A 19827-nucleotide genomic window follows, 5' to 3' on the forward strand; every position below is an offset into this window, starting at 1 on the left:
CAAGGTGGAGTGGCGGTGTCTGGCAGCGCCGAGGCAGTGGGGTGATGACGATGGTGTTTGCTGGCGGTGGGAATGGTTGTCTGCAGTGCTTGGTTGCTTTTGGGGGAAGTGGGGTCTGGGCCGGGCCCCTGTCTTTGGGCTTTGTTATCGTTTGGTTTTAGTTAGGGTTTTTTGTTTGGTTTGTTTAGGTTTAATAAGTCCCTACTCTTTTGAGCTAGAGTTGGTTTCCTACTCTCTTGAGCTAGGAATTGGTCTAGGTATTATGCCATGTAAATGGTGTCATTCCCGAGGACGAGGACGATTTTGTTCAACTCTGGTTTACTTTTGTTGTTGATTTGCTGATAAGCGATCCTTTACACGTGGTCTAGCACCTTCGGACACGGTATTGAAGAGGACGCTGTCTTTTTCACGGTTGATTACGAGGTTTTACTGGAATTTTCGGGTTTATATGCTCAACGTAGCCTTGGAAATATGCGTTTGGTGATTAGAGTTTTGGCCATTTGACCTAATGGTCTCTGTAACCGCGATTTCTTGGGGTTTTGGTTCATGTCCCCCATAATGTAAACTTTGTTGATTAATGATTATTTTCTCTTCTACAAAAAAAAAAAAAAAAAAAAAAAAACTCACCAATTTGTTTGTAAACATTATATAATAAAGAAAAACTGGAAAAATGAAACAAGTATTTTACAGGACTGGGTCAGCTATGATACGACTAAATAACCTCAAATTCCTATGTAGTATTTATTGCAAACTTTATCAAAGAACAAATTTGAGAAGAAACAGAAAATCATTCTTGAAAATTCAATATATAAATATATGTGCCGTCGGGGGGGGGGGGGGGGTGGGTTAAAGATTTTACTAATACTCCAAAAATGACTGATGTTTTGGTAAAATCCAATAGTAAAAAACTCAAATGGCGAAGCCGCGAAAGAAAAGGCCCACGTGGTAGCCAAAGCTTACCACGTCCACATTTGTCCCCATTTCCACACTGCACCGGCTAAACCAGTCTAAAACCCGCGTTAAACAGACTGAGGTCCCCAGCCTACGGGGGGTCCCACGCACCCGCATTAAATGCTCGGCACCGTCCCGTCCACACGCTCCGTACAACGCCGCCTACCGACACCCGCCGGTCATCCCATCTCTCTCGTCTTACAACAATGAACAATGAGAGAGAAGTGGGAAACGTCCCTGGGACGAGCTGTTCTCCAAAAATCCCCCATTTCACACCAAAATCCCCGAAACGCCCATTTCAAAATAAAAATTAACCCCTAAACCCCCCCCCCCCCCAAAAAAAAAGGAAAAAAAAAATAAAAAATATCAAACACTTTCACACACTCTCTCCTTCTCCCTCTCTCTTTATCTCTCCCTCTTTTCTCTTTCTTTCTCTCTATTCTTGGAGAACAAGTTCAAATGGGAGAGAATATGTGCTGTTGATTTTAAAATTCTCATGGATGGTAGACAGGAGCTGAGAAACAACACCACCACCACCAATCGTACTACTCTTCCTCCTTCCTCCTCCTCCTCTGCACCGATGGCCAACTCAGCACTTTTCTCCGATCACGAGATTCCGATGATACCCAACAGCACCTTCTCTTCACTCTCAAGCATCTTCGACTCAGAACCCGAACGGGGTTATCTGGGTTTCATGGAGTTGCTCGGCAACACGGACTTCGCTCCTGTGGTTGATTTCGGGACCCAAACGACGCCGTCTGACTCGTTGGTGACGATGATGATGCCACCTCAGCAGCAGCAGCAGCAAACACAAGCGCTTCCGTCGCCGGTGTCGTCTACAGTGCCAGAGAGTGGGACTAACTCCGAGGCCTTGAACTCGGGCGCCAATACTGCTCCCACGACACCCAACTCGTCTTCGATCTCGTCCTCGTCTAATGAAGCTCATGCGGCGAATAATAATAATGAGGAGCAAACCACGACAAAAGCAGGAGATGAGGAAGAAGATGCTGACCAGGATCCGGACAAGACCCAGAAACAGTAAGCTTCATTTCCACGCCTTTCTTTTTGTCGACCAAATCTGTCGAGTCCGATTCACGATAACGATTGTTCGGAGCGTTTGGGTTTTTGGTTCTCATGATGGGTCTGGTGTAGTTGCTATTTCATTTTCCGATTTTTATGATGAAAACAAAACGAAAAAAGAAGCTAGGTAGTAGTGAAGTTGCTAACAGGTTTGGTTTGTTTGTGTTTGTTTATGGGTTTTTGACTAATCAGATTGAAACCCAAAAAGAAGAACCAGAAAAGGCAGAGGGAGCCGAGATTTGCGTTCATGACCAAGAGCGAGGTCGATAACCTAGACGACGGGTACAGATGGCGCAAGTACGGCCAAAAAGCTGTCAAGAACAGCCCTTATCCAAGGTAACGTACAACACCGAAAGGCCCCCAAATCGCTTCGGCTTCGGAAATAAGTCATTTTGGTGTAGTAGTCAATAAATGCAACACGTTTTTTTTTTATGTGGGTTGGTTTTGTTTGTTACAGGAGCTACTATCGTTGCACCACAGCAGGTTGCGGTGTGAAGAAGAGGGTGGAGAGGTCCTCCGACGACCCTTCGATTGTGGTGACGACTTACGAAGGCCAGCACACGCACCCGAGCCCGATCACGCCGCGCGGCAGCATGGGGATGGCGCCGCTGCCGTCGGAGCTGTCCGGTCATTTGTTCACCGGAGCGGGCTCAGGCTATGGTGTTCCTCATCACTATCAACATCAGCAGCAACAGCAACAGCATTTGCACTCTTATATATATAACTCTTCGCCTTCTTTGAACATTACTACTACCACCTCCTCAGCGCCATCCTATGGTTTCAACCCGGCGTCGTGTCATGGTTTGTTTCAACAGAGATATAATAACACTGGAGGAGGTCATTCCTCTAATTTGGCCGCTTCTAATTTGCTTAGAGACCACGGACTTCTTCAGGATATGCTGCCATCGCAGATTCGAAAAGAGACTAAGGAAGGGTAGACGGAAGGAAGGATATTGATGATTGTTTTAAGTGTTGTTAATTCCTGGTATGTAATTCTCTGACTGATGACTACTTCGATCTGTTTGGGGTTCATCTTTAGAAAGACTAAGCATTCGATCACTGCTTCATATCGATCACCATTTTCGCTCTGTAAAATTAATCTCTAGCAGTACTCACTAGCCTTTTGGGCTACTAGTAGTTTCCGTACTTTATATTCAGCTAGCTTTTAATGTTATTCTTTGTACTTAGAGATGATATATATATATCTTCATGGAGCGAGCTAGTTTATTAATTAATTAAATTTGTTAATGGGTTTTGTATATCATTTCTGTATCATTCCCTCGAGTTATTTCCATACGTGGATCTTCTTCATCATCTTCTTCCTCTTAATTGGTCTTCTTTTGAGTTTTAATTTGGTTGGAGGCTTGAATATATAATCAAGTGGGTAAATAGGTCAGAAAAAGAAGAGCTTAGGGTTTTACACTGAGGTGGCAAAGTCCATTTGGAAATTCTCCTTTTTACCTTGTTCATGTGGCTTTATGGGAAAAAGGTGGAATGTAGAATGAACCTGGGAACTTGATCCTACTTTTGGGGTCAGTAATATTAATGGTGGGAAAACCCTAAAGGTAGGAATATGGTTATGAAAACTTAGTCTACATACACAGCTATTACTTAGAAAGCATGCATGGATGGAGGTCTTTCTTATTAATGGCATTCTCTCTCTAAAAGTTATAGTTATGGGTTTATGGAAGAATGAGATGATCAACTTCTTGGTAAAGTAAGAGGATAATTAATATGGGTGTTCTTGGTTTGAAGGGATATGGTGTGAGATTGGGTTGCTTTTAGTAGAGTTGAAGATAAATATGGGTTTTGTTACCTATTGGAGTTCTTCAAGTACTTGACCATATCGCATTGTCTTTACCACCGTAGGTATGTTATTCAATTCTTATGCTACTTAAAGCCATACAACTCTTGAGGCCTACATAGATTATGTCCAAGCTGTAATTATAGAAAGAGATGAGCATTATGTGCATGAAAACTAGCTAACTTGAATTGCACCATGCAAACATGTATTAGCCTATCCTAATCCATCGAATGCAAAATGGAATATTTATATACGTATACGCCAGAGACTTTAGTATCCGAGTCAGGAATATGGATAATATAAAATAGGGGTGATTTAATCTCTTCAAGTAATTATCAGAAATGTTCATAATATATGAAAGAGAATAGTTATTGTTCATACTTATACACCATCGTATGAATTACTACATATCCAAGTTAGACAGGATGTCTAAGAAGCAATTCATCAAACACATCGGCAGCCATATCCTATTGGAGCTTGGGCGCCTCCACAACTCTTACCTCTCTCCGCCACCCGCATGCTATGGAGTGTGTAAATAGTGATAACACAATACGTATTCTTAGCCATAATTATATGACTATTTCAAGAACCAAATTGTGGGTCGAAGAACATGCATGATCTAAATTTTAACCTTTACCTATCTTGATGGCATTTCAAATTCAGACAAATTAAGCCGAAACCGCGTAGCAGGATAAGCGTGTTCAAGTTCTCTAACAATAGATGTCTTCTGCAAATGTCTCATACACGAGTTCCTTTCATTCTAGCTGTGTGTCCAAAGCCCGAGGGAAAGTACTGCCTGAAAGTTTGTCAAGTTTAATATTATAGCTTCTACTTTTCTTATGTTTGGAGTTTTGGATCGAGAATATTTGACTTTGCACTAGAGTACTAGATTGTCTGCACGCATTGCAGCAATTTTTTTTTAAGGGTTCAAATGTGAAACCAGATCCCCCAGAAACATGCGTGCATGGTAGCACACAAGATTTCACTCTTTGCTATATAACTTAAACCCGATATCATAGTATCTAACACGTTATGTTGTCGGAATCTTCACATATTTCTACCTAATTTTACGCCACAATAATTTTATTCTGCAAATGAATAAAGTCACTCCAGGTAGCTCTAAATTTCAACTTAATGCCACCCAGATAGTCAGATATATGCCTGAAAGAAACACCAACAAGGGGCCGGGTCTCTCTCTTTTTACATGCATGAAAATTAAAGTGCGCTGGAGATTCTTTGTGTACATAGATTCAAACTCCATGGGAATATGCTTCAATATGATTAGTTCGATGCCCATTACTTCTGTCTTCTGCCACCGTAGAACCTCGAATTTTTTGATCAGCTTGTATTCTGAGTGCTCTACACAGTCCCAAGTCTAGCTGTATATACAGCACCTAAAAGGAGAGATTAGACTTTATAGATATGGGCATATGGCCTTCAGATATCTCTGTTGGTTAGAGCACCCACTGCCTAACGATGAAGCCATGAGTTCAAGTTACCGTTGGATTAAGAGTGAAATCCTTTGTTCCTCTTTAAACAAGAAGAAGAAAAAGAAAAAAAAAATCTCTGTTGGTGACCAACTTATAAGTCAAAAGTAGATCCCCTTTCATATATGTAAATCCATGTCATAATACTCAATTTACCTTGTGGAAACTGGCCAATTGGCAAGGGCCAATCGACTCTGTAAGTGATCGGCTATACCTATATCATACATAGAAACAATTTAAATCTCAGCTTTCCCCTCGCCTCCAATAAACTTACTCACATTTGGGCCAAGATTGATGAAAGCCCAAACCTACAAGCACATAGGAAAATGTAGATCATATATATTGAATACTAGCTACATTTCTAACCTATTTGAGCTAGCATAGCAACACCTTAGCTCAAGTAATCTACACGACTACATAAATATTTAGCCAACTAAAACCATGTAGTGATTTTAGTCCTCTATTAAAAATTTCAGGATCCGTCATTACCAACTCGACTGCTCGTTCGATTTGTAAAATGCACGGTGAGGTTGTCGTACCTATATGTTTATCTAACGTCAACATGATAACTCTGAACAAGTTTATTCATTTAATATGTACCTCGTATACACGCATAGATAGAAGCAGAAGGTTTCAACCTAGGCAAGAATTGGATTTGACCTTTGCCACCACTTAATTGGATTCCCATATGGCTTTGAGTTTTTCCTATTTATAAAAGATTACACCCTAATTATGTCATAGTATCAAACTCATTGAGTGCAAGCTCAACGTCCCGTCAGTTTGTTAGCTGTTGGAAAGTCATTTTCTACACTAGCTAATCAATGAAGATTTCCCCAAAATATCATATTATTTGATTGTGATGTGTCCCTCCTTAGTTCGTGTATGCTTTAATTGTAACTGGAATTATCTATACTTAATTCCAGATTAATAATCGCAATTAATCTGGTATTAAGTATCAAAAGCAGATCAAATCCAAGAATATCAGAGAGAGGAACTGAAAAGGATAGTACGAAGAAAGAAGCACATGGCATTAGGTAGGCACATTTGCTCATCAATCACTACTCAGTACTGCTCGGTACTGACCTCTTCTAAAGCTTACTTGACTATGTCTTCTTAACTAACACCAAACCTCAATGACCCAGTCTGCCCTTTGTTACTTCACCCTCCCAAGCTACCTCTATATAATAGAGACACTAGTTCATTCTCACTCCATAAACCAAGAGACTAGAGTCCAGTATATCCAAGATGGCCATGAAGTACTTGGCTCTACTTTCGCTATTGCTCAACCTCGCAGTTTTGTTTTCAATTGTGCCGAAGACCACGAGTGAAGGAGGAGGATATGGTGATGATTGTGGTGACCAATCAGGGAATGATGTGTCCAATCTCTGCTCCGCGGCAGAGGCTATAATATTTTCTCGGGTCCAAGAGGCGGTGTTGGACGACTCCAGAATGGCAGCCTCTCTGCTTCGCCTCCATTTCCACGACTGCTTTGTCAATGTATGTTGTTTAGCTCGTTTTGCTTGTTACACTATAATGTTAATTATATGCTATTGATTTTGTTTGTAATATAATGAGAATTACTTGTGTAGGGGTGCGATGCTTCAGTGTTACTAGATGATAGTGCCAACTTTGTAGGTGAAAAAACAGCAGCACCTAACTTGAATTCTCTGAGGGGTTTTGATGTCATTGATGCTATCAAATCAGACCTTGAATCCGTTTGCCCCGAAACAGTTTCCTGTGCCGACATTCTTGCTACTGCTGCCAGAGACTCTGTTGTTCTGGTCTGTATTTCACTATTTCTAGCTCAAGTGTTAGCGCTATTGCTCACATGCATATGGGATTTTGATTAACAGTTTGAAAAGTTGATGAATTTTTAGTCCGGCGGACCAAGCTGGGATGTTCAAATGGGAAGAAAGGACAGCTTCACTGCTAGCAAATCATTAGCAAATAACAACATACCAGGCCCAAATTCCACTGTTGCAAACCTGGTTTCCAAGTTCCAGAATGTAAACCTTAGTCTGAGGGACATGGTTGTGCTCTCTGGTATACTCTCAAACTTAAACTTTTCTTTTTTTCGACAAGCGAGGGAAATTTAATAAAGAAAAATAAAACAAAAAATAAGTACTGAAGAGAGGCTGGACATGAAAGCCGAAACCCAAGTCTTGATTGTTTTACATCCATACGTTTCATTATATCATTATGCTTACTTGAAGAACAAGAAAAGTCTTACCAACTTTGCTCTTTGCTAGGTGCACACACTATGGGGAGAGCCCGGTGTACCACATTCCGCGGGCGCCTACAAGGCGCTACCACCTCGAATGCCCCGGATGCATCCCTTGAGTTCGTTCAGTCCCTGCAGGAGCTGTGCTCCGGATCAGACAGCAATGCAACACTGGCCAATCTTGACCTTGCAACCCCGGCAACATTTGACAACCAGTACTATGTTAACCTGCTTTCGGGACAGGGTTTGCTTCCTTCGGACCAGAATCTGGTGACCGGAGATGATCAGACCCTTGAGCTTGTGGAAACCTATGCAGAGGATGTGGTTGCCTTCTTTGAGGACTTCAAAAACTCCATGATCAAAATGGGAAGCTTGGGAGTGGGGACTGGGATGAACGGGGAGATTCGTAGGAATTGTCGAGCTGTCAATTGATCTCTGAGCTCTACTGTGGTGATCTATTACTACTTACTAATCAGTGGGATGCTTAAATTAGATATGTTTAACAGTGTTGCATCTAGCAATTGTCAACACAAATTAATGAATTGACAGTATCTAATTATCATTATATTATTTTATAGATAGAGTTTCATTTTACAATTCATACAAGGCAATTTCTTGCCTAATACAATGACACATACAAGTGTTTAACTGTGTGAGGTAGCAACTGAAAATACTCAAATTAAGATCACGAAAAATAAACGAATGGCTGAAGAAATTAGGACTGTATATCCCAATTGGCATTATAAAGCTCAAAGACCTTTGTGGCTTCACAGTGGCAATCAAGATCGATCGATACCAGATGCCCGCAACAACCCCCCCCCCCCCCCCCCCCACACACACACACACACTCCCAAACTGACAACCAACTTATTAGCTTATTCTTCGATTCACATCCGCTGAGCAAATCTTGAATCCCCCAGGTCAGAAATAATAGGTCATACAGAAAAGAAACTGAGGATATAAAACTAAAGCTGAATACCACTTGGAAATTAGAATATACACGAAGTACAAAGCTCCCTCAACATGGAACTCCAGAGTGAGCATGGAACTATTTAGTGTATAAGACGAATGCTGTACTGATTAGGGGATCATTTTGAACTCGTGCATGTGAGTGTAACAATGAATGTGCAATTTACCTTGGCATTTTGTTGGCCTCTAATTCCAGAAGCCTCGGTATCTAAGTTCAAAACTGTTGAGTTAGAAATGAGTCATGCAAAGCAAATCTTTCATTTCCGAAATCACAAGGAAACACTGACCAATATTGAAGACAAATATGGCTGTTGTAAGTTCAGTTTAGGCTGAAGGTGGTCCGAAGCTGAGGTTGAAGATGCAGCTATTGTGTTTGAGAAACTTGGTTTGATCAATGTAGGAATTCCCACACTCCCACCACATATTCATGCAGGCAGCATCCAACGCATTCAAGTAAAGAGGCCAAGTATAGGGATTTGGATTTATAAAATGGGACCTAATCCATCACTGGGAGAAAAATATCATAAAACCAACTAGGTGCTTGTTTCTTAGCAGTAAGGAAGATGGCTCCTATAGCCTTGTATAGTTGTATAGCAGATTACCAGGATTGACCTTAATTGGTGAACTCATTTATTCAATTTTGATGGCCAACGATCACCAAATTTGCATGTAAATGTAAAAACGTCAGACCACACTGAATAGGTACGAGTGTACAACCTTGCTTATGTGAAAAGCTTCTTGTTGCTTATTCTTCTTGGAGATTTAACTCAAAAGACACTAACCATTTGCCTTCAACTAGTCATCCAAAAGATAAACCTAGCTAATGCCTAAAATGTTGTCAAAACACTTTTCTCTTTGCCATTCTCTGCAGGTTTTGGAGCCACAGGTTTCTTACTTTCAGTAGGCTTTAATTAGGGAAAACTAAGAAGCGTCATCATGGTTGGATTTTCTTTTTGGAACTTCGAATGACAGATTTCCTCAAAGGGTGGGGCATCTGGCAATTCTCAATGTCTGGAAAAATAGAAAGGCATGCAGCCCTTCAATGAATTGCCAACCTGCCTTCTTAATACAGCTATACTAGATATTACCACTGTTGGATTCTATGTTACACGAGAGTTACATCCTACAACTCATTTCAGGCAATTTCTTGCCCAATACTATGGCACAAGTGTTTTAACTTAGCGAGCCAGTAACTATAAATAGTCGAAGCTCATGCAAAAGAAACCGAATGCCTGAAGGAAATATTCCCGTCATAAATCCAATTTGGCATTTTCAAGCTCAAAGACCTTGCTGCCTTGCTATCAAGATTGATGACAACACCCTCTCCTTCATCTACCTCTCTCCAAGCATCAACTCCTATGCCCATGTGACACCTTGAACTCTGCTCAACCACTTCAAGCACCTGGACGTCAAAATATTTCACCATATTAACAGGGGTAAAAAGTAATAAAAAGAGAGGCAACCCTCAACACATATGATGCTACAGTATTTCAAACATATATCAAGCAGCTTTAATATTTACCATAAATGAAGCAGTAAAGCCCATGGTTTTAAGGGGAACATAAAGCAGGATCAGAAAAATTAAATAGAACCTGTTGGCTTGTTCTTCCACATCCATTCCTGAGCAGCCTGAAGCCCCTGGAGCAGAAACAAACCAAAAAATTAATTTCTGATACACAAAAGAAACCGAGGACATAAAATTGGAACATTAATACCTGTTGGAAGTGAGGATCACTAACCGAGCTGGTTGTCGGGGGTAACTTTGAAAATCCGAAGTCCTGGAGACACAAAAGACAAAAAAAGAAAACACTTACATATGAGTGCATATAATGCGAGTTGTTCAGTGTAACCACCTGAAATATACACAGAATACAGAGCTTTGACAACATGAAGTAAGAACTACGTATAGCACCTAGCTACAACTTGGTACGCGTAGAGATATCTACTGTTCAGACTCAAAAAGAAGACAAAATATCTTATTTGGAAGTCCAAGGCACCATTTCACTATGCCATTGCAAATATTTTCTGAATATGAAATTTTTGCAGTGAATCAGAATTTACCTGAGCATTTTGTTGGCCTACAATTCCAGAATCCTGGTACTGGAATTCAGAACTAATGAGTTAGTAATGAGTTTTGGCATTTAATCTTTTCATTTCAGAAAGCACAAGGAAACACTGACCGTTGAAGACAAAGATGGATGTTGCGACTGAAGATTGGGCCGAGGCTGTGGATGAAGATGAGATTGAAGATGCATCTGTTGTGTTTGAGATGCTTGCTGCTGCGCAGATAGATTTTGAGGTAGTGAAGGGGTCTGAGGCTGCTGAACTGATGTCTTTTGGTGGTGCTGCTGTTGCTCAAACAATGCAAGTTCGGCAGGTTTTTCCCACTGCAAGTGCATATTAGCAGCATCAGTAACATTGCAGTTAAAAGGCCAAGAACAAGGACTCTTATTGACAAATTTCTTACCCTGCTTTCACCAGTTGCACTATTATAATAGTACTTGTATCCATCCGGGGAGGTGTGCTCTGTCCAAATACATTTTGCAGGAGTTACAGTCTGGTTTGTTACAGGTATAGCAGGAGCAACAGATGTGGCTGAAGGCACATCTGCAGCTGGTGTTGTAGCAGGGGTATTTGCAACTGTCTGTGGTACTATTCCATTCCACTGAGACTGCAGGAACAATATACTGTTCAGCATATAATCTTAGAGTTGGAAAAGAGGATCAGAAGCAAAATCCAAGAGTTGGTAAAGATGATCAGAAGCAAATGAACATCACAGGACATAAGCCTTCCATAGATGCAAAGATAGTAGAATACTTCTACTTTGACAAATAATTAACATATCTTATATCAGCATCAGCCAGGTTTAAATATTTATCACGTTGATAGGCAAGAAATTGTTATCCCTGGGAGACATGCATGCAACAGTCAATATCCACCAGTTATGAGCCACAGAGTACATCCCAAGCCAAAACAAAGTTCCAACTTCACTTATGCATGGGATCAAAATAACTGTTTCAACAGTTGTTGAGTCACTGCTCATGCAATTGATCGACTTAAGCAACTAAGGCAAGACCATGAAAGAATAGCTCCGAATCAACAACTTCATGGTAGCACAGCTGGACCATCCAATTACCACATATTCATACAAAAGAAAAATCAAATCATAGAATGTAATTAAATACCTGCTGCTGTTTGTTGGACTGGGAAGTCTGATGCAGCGACAGACCCTGATTTGATGGTTGCATTTGCTGCACCTGTTGTTGCAGCTGCGAGAACGCCTGCTGAGACGATTGAAAGCTTGCCTGCAAAGTTTGTGTCTGTTGCGACAGCATCTGAGCTAACTGAGAAGGAGACTGCTGAAGCGTTTGAAGTTGTTGTTGAACAGGAGCAGAAGGACGTTGCTGTTGATTTGTTGCGGACATCGAATGAGATTTTAAGTTGATATTCAAAAGGGTTGGTAATGCAGGAGCAGATGATGCATTCTGCTGGACCTCAGGCTGAGAGGCCGACAGCTGTCCGCCCAACCCATGTAACCTTTGTGATGGTAAAGCTTGATTAAATGGTGTTTGGCCAGCAGGAGGAGGAAGCTGTGGTTGACCAACCTGCCGTGCTGTTTGTGTGAGTGCGTAGGGTGCTGGAGTTTGAGGGTGCTGATGAAGGGAAGGTGGCAAATGCTGAGGTGACTGATTATGCTTCTGTAATGGGGAAATTTGCTGGCCCATATGTGACATCGACTGGTTAAGATTCTGAAAATTACAATAGGAGATCATTATTTTGGTCTTGGACTCCAGAATACAACGTAAGTTAAAAGATCATTGTTTCGAGTAGCATGCTACTTGAAATAAACTCCAGTCACCCATACCTGCTGTGTTGCTTGAGATGAAACTGCCATCACAGGATGTGGACCCTCTACAGAGCTGCCATGGCCGCCCTAGAAATTTGACGAGTAAATAATAAGCAGAGTTTTAAAATTATAAACAAAAAGCATGTAAATATAAAAGAAGCTAACTTCATGTCAAACATGAAAACAAAACAAAAAATTGGCACACATACATGAACCCTATTATAGCTTCAGGTAAAGAAGACAATTTTGTCATTGTGAATGCCAAAAGATCACATAATTTACAATTCAGTCAATGAACACATGTCAAATACTAGATGACTTTTGTAGGTGTGTTAATGAACCCCACCAAATACCGAAATTCATATCATTCACCATAAAAGACACAGAATTCTAGGGAAAAAAAAACCAGCAATTCAGATCTTTATTTACAATTTGAGAAATAGAATCATGAAACAAATGGGCTTCAATTCTTCTTACCGAATTAAAGGGTCCCATGTCTCCAGACCTAGGAAGCAAATGGGCCCCAAAGCCACGAATACCAGGATTGGGGGATGGCACCAAGTTTGGTGGACTAATTGGATGCCAAGCATTAGTTGGAATTTGATCACTCGTAGGATCACCAAAGTTAGGTACTGGTCTGCTTGGAGGAAGTGAATAGCAAAGTATGTAAATAACTACAATATGGAAATGAGGACAGAATGGACCAACTTCACCAAAATATGCAGATAATGGAAGGCAAATTACCTGACCCCTGGGCTTTGAAACCGAGGACCAAAACCTGGACCTCCAAAAGAAGGACCCCTAAACAAGAGAAAATCCAGAAACAATTAGGACCTTTTTTGGGCAACATTGAGGATAACTTTACATGTCCAGCAAACAATTAGATTCAAGCCAAAATTTATTCTTCAACACAACCTAACCAGTGCCTGAAGAATATAGAGAAGCCTTTAACAAAAAATAGAAGAAGACAAAGGCATGAAGAGGGGAAAACCTTGATTCTCCAGGCCTAGGCCTTTTAGGATCAGCAAACCGGACAGTTAGTGGTTGCTCACAACCCTGGGGAAAGAACATAAACATGTCGCTTTAGTATTGAATATCCTTTGATAACTCGAAATGTAGCAAAATATTACTAAGTTATTATGAAGGAGACAAAATTCAAGAAAACCAAAAGGAAAAAGAAAAATACTAACTCTCATAGTGTAGCGCCCGTTTAGACCATTTATTGCTGACAACGCCATATCTCGGTGGGAATACTTAACGAATCCACATCCTAAAAGACATACTTATGTTATTAAAAGTGGAAATAAGCTATAGTATGACTATAGTGGAGTGACAAAAGAAAGAATACAGTTAAAGTATGTGCAAAAATCAACAATCCAGGCCAAGCTATTTCAAAGACCCAGTCTTATTCTTGAAAAAGTACATGAAACAAAAAACATCACTTATTCAGTAATCTGAAAATAACTATCTGTGAAATACAATGCACATTTTTTATGAGTACGAATAGAGTAAGGACCAGATTACCAATACATCAGTGGATAACATTTAGCATACGAAAACATCACAGGGCATAAAGCCTTCCTTAAATCTACAAAAGCTATCTCTATATTGCGAAATAAATAGGACTAGAAAGCATACCACGACTCTGCTTCAATTCATCACGCATGAGGTAAACATCTTCAACTAGACCATATGGTGAAAAAATCTGCAAAAGGAAACCAGTTAATGATCTTTTTAACAGCTTCTATAAATTTGTTTTTATTTTCCTAAAGAACTTCCAGAAGAATTAAGAGTGCTTGCTTGCAGTTTCACAAATTGACCAGAAGTGTCCATCAAAGCAAGAGTTATATTGTCTTTACTTGAATGTAAAATAAGTCACTAATGAGAAACTCTTTCATCTTCATAAAAGTATGCTGGGAAATACTAATACTAAAAAATAATAGATAGTTCGCGTACAACATACTTCCTCAACTTCCTTTTCCGTAGCTTGTTTGTTCAGTGAGCCCACAAACAGTTTGTACTCAACTGCACCTACCATTAAAGGAATTATTACAAACAACAGAAAAATTAGAAAAGACAATATCATAGATGTGTGCAAACCCAGAGAGACGAAATATAAAGTTTTTCCGCCGTGTACTTTGATAAAAAAAAATTAAATGGAGAGATCACTGATAGTGAAAGGGTTTAAGAGAGCAAGGAGGATAAAGCACAACACTGTTGTCTGTCTTTTTCAGAAGTGAGTCAGCAAAACTCTAGACAGGTATTTTGTTGACAATTTGAGCTACATATTTAGTATTTAGAAAGAAAGGTTTGGTAAAAAGGAAAGCTGTCATTGATAAAATTTGCACATAAGAACTGATAAAAACATCCACATCAAGATGACAATTACCAAGGCGTTCTCGTTCCCCATCAGCATATCTGACTTGGATAGGACCTACTCCCTGGAACACAAAGTATGTGAATCAACTATAGACTAGTTACACTGACGTTGAAAATCAAACAGTAAGAGAACTCACCCCAGGAAGAGTATGTTGATTATGCAAAGCTCTAATGGCCCTATCAGCTTCTTCTGAGGTTGCATATTTAATAAAACAACAACCTGCATATGCAACTTACACCCTTATGAAAATGTTACAGATAAGCAGCTAGGTTCACATAGAGATATATTCACATTAAAAAAGCGTCAAAACAACACACTGTATTCCTAAGCACCTGCACTCCCAAAAGAAGGGAAAACGTCCAACAGGTGAAATTTATATACAGATATAAGTACTCAAACCTTATGACACACCTATAGAAACAACCCCAGACCCATAATTAAGCATCTCAATATCATATTACTAGACAAGAAATAATTGTTAAAAATACACCTATGAAAGACCACTACTCATTCCGTAAAGAGTGAGCTTTTCATCAGTGCAAGAAAAATACTAGATGACACTTTGAATACAAAAGTCATCATTATTATTCTCTTCTTTCAAATACCAGAAAAATACCATTACAAACAAGATTTCCATTCAACAATGTCACCAACTCATTCACAAGGGTATGATAATGGTACAAGTACAAAAACAAGGTTTCATAGATCAGATTTTTCAAAAACCTTCTCATATCCCTAATTTGGCTCATAAAGATTGGAAGCTTGAGGAGTCAATAGATGATCAAGAAATCAAAACAAAACAGTGTACAGTTCAGCTATTATTTCAGGGTCGTTGACCCTCTAACGGAATAACTTCACAGACATACACATCAAACCAACATCTATATACCATCAAAGCACACCACTCAACAGAAAGTAGCATGAATCCAGAGATGAATGAATATTCCCATGCGTTTTACAGCAAAAAGCAACCCTAGAAACAAACATTCTCTAGAAAAACGCCAACGACACTTTTCATTCTATATCTCAAAACTATGCACTTTCATCCACCATGCCAAGTCAAATTAAATTCAAGAAATCAGGCAAACAACCCCTAAATAATATTGATGTGCTAACAAGAACATAGTAAGCAACCAAGATAATATTAGCTAGATGGAAAAGGTACATATACAAGGATTCTGACGACATAATCTACCATAAGCTTCCTCGTTTGGCTCATAATGGGAAGCTTGATAGCCAAAAAAAAGACCAAAATGCTAAACAAATCACTATACAGTTTACTTTGATTCCAAGATCATTGTCCTCTAGTCAGAATAAATACCTGCATATACATCAAACCAACATGTATAATCAAAACACCCCATTATCCAAAAGGTTACGTGAGATGGATGAACATCAAATCACACCCATTTCACTGCAAAAGGCAACCCTAGAAAGAATATCCCAAGAAAACAGCCAACCACAGTTGTTGCCTACACCAGCTAGACTTATAACTAAGCAGTTTCATGTGACAAACCATACTACACCTAATTAAATTCATCAAATCAGTAAAACTTTGACCTCAGAAGAGCACCCAATCATAAATACAACTGCTTATATCACACTTAGTTTGCCCAAAACTATCTATCAACATAAACACTGAGAAAAGAGATGTAAAATTCCCAACTGAGGGGAACAAGTCCTGATCCAAGATGAGGCACTCTACAAGGAAGAGTCTAAAACAATCATCACAGGGCTCAACAAACACAGGTTTTCCCACTCTACCTCAAGGGTACCTGATGGTAGCCAAACTTATGTAGCAGAAACTTGAGGGTGTATTTTGAAACTGCCACCTCCCAGCTCACATAACCAGTCAGATCTCTGAGTTAAGCCAACAAGGCTCCTCTATCCTACTATTCTAGGTGGTAATCCTTGACATAAATCGATGATAATAATAATTGAAGATAAAATAGACAACTAACTATCTCCCCTGAAAAGAACTTAACACAATGATGCCACCATTAACCACCAAAAGTGGTCAGATACGTCATACAAGACAGATACCACCAGCTACATCTCCATCACTAATTTCACCAAATATCACATAGGCTTTCACATAAATCAGCCTGATTCACATAGCTGAAGATTGGCAAACAAAGAAAACAAAATATATATTCACCCATACGCCGAAATCCTTATACTTCACATCCCATAAACAGAAGGGAAAAAACAAAAGACACTTCAACTCAAGATAACCACCATCAAAAAGGACAATTATGAGCAACATTCAACACTGAAAGAAAGTTCTATCAACATTTGCATACATTTATACAAGAGATGTAAGCATCAAGATAAGAGAAGCCACTGTAAGAAAACTATAAACACAGACCATACTTGGTCGGTGGCCTCTACCACCTGGGATCAGGCGCACAATAAGTTAGGGAACTGTAAACAACCAACTAGACAGGATTCCAGAACCTAGACAACCCAGTTAAACTTTAACCTGAAATCTCAAACTTCCATCGAGTTGCACTACAAGAAAAGACACAAAACCAATAAAGAAACTAACAAGACCAAATAAAATGCTTTTGCCAGTGCACGTTCTATGTATCAATAACCACACGCAAGCCAACACAAGCATAATCCCGTACTGAAAATGACTCAGCATTCATTACTCAAGTAAGGGTACACTAGCACGGTTATCCAATGCATATTCTGCATGAATACAGGAGTTTCCAGTTCAAAAAAGATTAACACACAATCACATTTTTGGTACGGTTGGTCGTTCATCAGTATCATAAAGGAGTCAAGTCCTTCAACATAACAGTCTCAATGTGAGCCGGCTCCAAAAGAAAGGATGTAAGTTTCCAAACTCTATCACCTGGGACCATGTACCAGAAAAAGCCAGTGCCACATCATAGCCAAGCAAAAAGACTAAACTAACTTAACTGAATGTATACAAAGACGGAGGCATACATTCACCATATAGAAATACCCATTGTACGAGCATCACAACAATAAGTGAAACTCAGATAGTGAAAGGCATAAAACTAACAAACTCACAACATCCATTCATCCAATAATCATCCATCTCTCACAGGCCATCCAACTTTAGATCCATCACATACTGTTAATCTCATAAAGTGACACATGACATTCCAAGTCATTCAAACAAAGCTCTCCCAGGTTCAACCAGATAAGGAACGAACCAAAAAGATGCTCCAAATTACATTGTGATTAATACTATTCAAAAGCAATAATCCATGTATTTGCTGAGTCATTTTTTGTACAACAGAGGCACTCCCTAAACATCCTAACAGAAACAAGCTACAGTTGGCAACAGACACTCCCATTACAAATAATTTGCTGGGTAATGCCCCCACTTCTGCAGCCGCTATCCCAAGGGCAGGACCTAAGTGCCTTCCAAGATCCCAACTGCTATTCCAAAACTGGTTTCTAGTGGGTTTACATGTCTTGTCTTTCTTCGTCTTTGAGAGGAAGGACATGATAAAAAGGTTGCAACCAAAACCAACAAGTCTGAAACTTGTTGCAAAAACAAACTGAGATGAAAGATGAGCTTTCAGTTGTTCCCATCTGCCTCTCAGAGTACCTGAAATAAGATATTACCAATCACCATAACATCACAAAGTTACCACAGTCACATACCTTGCTGCAGTCCAGTTTTCTTGTCTTTGATCAGCGCAACCTCTACCACTTCTCCATGTTCTTCAAACAAAGGGCGAATCTACATTAGATAAAAGTCTAGAGTTAATCATACACAATTCCTTGATCAAAAGGTCTGTAAACTACAATATCTAGACCGACTTACCTCTCCCTCAGTGGCTGTCCTCGGAACTGATCCAACAAAAAGCTTGGCAAACCCTCCTCTATCAAAACGATCTGAAATGCAATGCAATGCAATACATAAGCACAAACTTGCAGCAAGATTCTATACAAAGGAAAACAAGCATTCAATGTATTAAGTAGGATTGTCAACGAGTCGAGTCAATGAGATTAACTATCCTAGCATTTACTGCAGTAATATATAACCTATCTTAAATTTGAGTAACTAAGTAAACGCAACCATGGTTAACAGAAGCAGCAGAGATAAATTTTATTCTCACAGACCTGGAGAGCCACCACGGGCAGAGAAAGGATGGCCTCGTTTCTGACCGGAGAGCGGCGGAGGGTCGGGGTGGGAAGGGCGAAACCCTCCGGCACCGGCAGCGGGTCCGGCGGGCATCAATGGCTGGAATCCTCCTGCGGGAGAGTGAAGAGGCGGACTGTCGAAGCCACGGGCGGCGCCGGCGCCGCGGTAGTTAGGGGGGCTGCGGCGAGGGAGGTGGGGCTGAGGGTTGACGGGGGCGTCGGAGAAGAGAGAGGGACGACGGTAGTCAGGGGCGTCGTCGTTGTTGTTGTGGCCATAGCGGTCTACTCTGTACCTATCCAGCTTGGCGGAGTTTGGGAAACCCTAACCCTAATTGAGAGGGGAAGCCTGGAAGGGGGCTTTGAATTTCGGTTGGGAAGGACTTTGGGGAGGTTGAAGACCAAAGTGAAGTCTTCGTTCGTACCCCGGTTGTGAGTGAGAAAGAAAGAGAGAGAAGGAGCAGGGAGAAGTAAAAATTTGTGTTGCTTTCTCTCTCTCTCTCTCTGCGTCGCGACGTTGGGGTTAAAAAACAAAAGAACATTATGAATGGGAAGGTCCCGGGTCTGGGTCTGGGCCGTGGGGTCCGAATAAAATCGACTTTGGCTTAGTTTGGGATTGCTGTGCTGTGAGAGGAAGCACTTTCGAACTTGCTGTGAGATGAAGCACTTTCGAACTTGCTGTGAGATGAAGCACTTCCGAACTTGTTGTGAGAGGAAACACTTCCGAACTTGCTGTGTGAGAGAAAGCAGCTGAGCTGTTTGGTAAACTGTTTTTAAAAGTGCTGTGAGAACGAAAAGTAATTTGTATGTGTTTGGTAAGTTGCAAGGCAAAAGTGCTTTGGCTGGATATAATTACCAAAATGGGCATACATGCTAAGATATTTTACTAAAATACATAATTTTGTTATTTGATTATGTAACTATACCAAATAAAAAAATTTCTCATGTATTATTCTTGTACCC

The 19827-nt window shown here is 40.2% G+C and overlaps 3 protein-coding genes across 5 annotated transcripts; 2 read left to right on the forward strand and 1 right to left on the reverse strand.

Moving 5' to 3' along the window:
* The first annotated feature begins 1315 nt into the window (after positions 1 to 1315).
* On the forward strand, positions 1316 to 3266 carry LOC112200216 (probable WRKY transcription factor 48). The gene is made up of 3 exons (XM_024341236.2): positions 1316 to 1989; positions 2224 to 2367; positions 2489 to 3266. Exons 1-3 carry the CDS (start codon positions 1448 to 1450, stop codon positions 2967 to 2969), a joined length of 1167 nt encoding a protein of 388 aa, XP_024197004.1. The 5' UTR covers positions 1316 to 1447; the 3' UTR covers positions 2970 to 3266.
* A 3055-nt stretch (positions 3267 to 6321) lies between these two features.
* Positions 6322 to 8016, forward strand: LOC112200193 (peroxidase 40). The gene is made up of 4 exons (XM_024341215.2): positions 6322 to 6819; positions 6912 to 7103; positions 7200 to 7365; positions 7572 to 8016. Exons 1-4 carry the CDS (start codon positions 6568 to 6570, stop codon positions 7973 to 7975), a joined length of 1014 nt encoding a protein of 337 aa, XP_024196983.1. The 5' UTR covers positions 6322 to 6567; the 3' UTR covers positions 7976 to 8016.
* A 1430-nt stretch (positions 8017 to 9446) lies between these two features.
* LOC112197236 (flowering time control protein FCA) lies at positions 9447 to 19367 on the reverse strand. Of its 3 annotated transcripts, none has more exons than XR_005809820.1 (19): positions 18847 to 19367; positions 18548 to 18618; positions 18385 to 18463; positions 14876 to 14958; positions 14749 to 14800; positions 14323 to 14384; positions 13998 to 14064; positions 13550 to 13629; positions 13351 to 13415; positions 13104 to 13160; positions 12837 to 12996; positions 12378 to 12446; positions 11698 to 12261; positions 10980 to 11183; positions 10693 to 10899; positions 10574 to 10612; positions 10228 to 10290; positions 10035 to 10150; positions 9447 to 9914 (listed from the first exon to the last, which is right to left on the reverse strand). XR_005809820.1 is itself a non-coding variant. In XM_024337854.2 (19 exons), the coding sequence occupies exons 1-19, from the start codon at positions 18959 to 18961 to the stop codon at positions 9907 to 9909; spliced, it is 2097 nt and encodes a 698-aa protein (XP_024193622.1). In that variant the 5' UTR covers positions 18962 to 19367; the 3' UTR covers positions 9447 to 9906. The 3 variants fall into 3 exon arrangements, 1 of the variants encoding a protein (XP_024193622.1); XR_005809819.1 differs by having other exon boundaries at positions 14323 to 14390; XM_024337854.2 differs by having other exon boundaries at positions 10105 to 10150; positions 14323 to 14390.
* Positions 19368 to 19827: the final 460 nt, after the last annotated feature.

The sequence above is a fragment of the Rosa chinensis genome, chromosome 4, assembly GCF_002994745.2.
Source record: "Rosa chinensis cultivar Old Blush chromosome 4, RchiOBHm-V2, whole genome shotgun sequence".
NCBI lineage: Eukaryota > Viridiplantae > Streptophyta > Magnoliopsida > Rosales > Rosaceae > Rosa > Rosa chinensis.

Coding starts and splice junctions, on each gene's coding strand:
- LOC112200193 (XM_024341215.2), top strand. CDS start 6,568: ATGGCCATGAAGTACTTGGCTCTACTTTCGCTATTGCTCAACCTCGCA. Junction 7,104..7,199: donor CCAGAGACTCTGTTGTTCTG/GTCTGTATTTCA, acceptor ATGAATTTTTAG/TCCGGCGGACCAAGCTGGGA. Junction 7,366..7,571: donor GGACATGGTTGTGCTCTCTG/GTATACTCTCAA, acceptor GCTCTTTGCTAG/GTGCACACACTATGGGGAGA.
- LOC112200216 (XM_024341236.2), top strand. CDS start 1,448: ATGGATGGTAGACAGGAGCTGAGAAACAACACCACCACCACCAATCGT. Junction 1,990..2,223: donor CCGGACAAGACCCAGAAACA/GTAAGCTTCATT, acceptor TTGACTAATCAG/ATTGAAACCCAAAAAGAAGA. Junction 2,368..2,488: donor AAGAACAGCCCTTATCCAAG/GTAACGTACAAC, acceptor TGTTTGTTACAG/GAGCTACTATCGTTGCACCA.
- LOC112197236 (XM_024337854.2), bottom strand. CDS start 18,961: ATGCCCGCCGGACCCGCTGCCGGTGCCGGAGGGTTTCGCCCTTCCCAC. Junction 12,447..12,836: donor ACATGGGACCCTTTAATTCG/GTAAGAAGAATT, acceptor TCAAATTTCTAG/GGCGGCCATGGCAGCTCTGT. Junction 12,262..12,377: donor CATCTCAAGCAACACAGCAG/GTATGGGTGACT, acceptor TGTAATTTTCAG/AATCTTAACCAGTCGATGTC.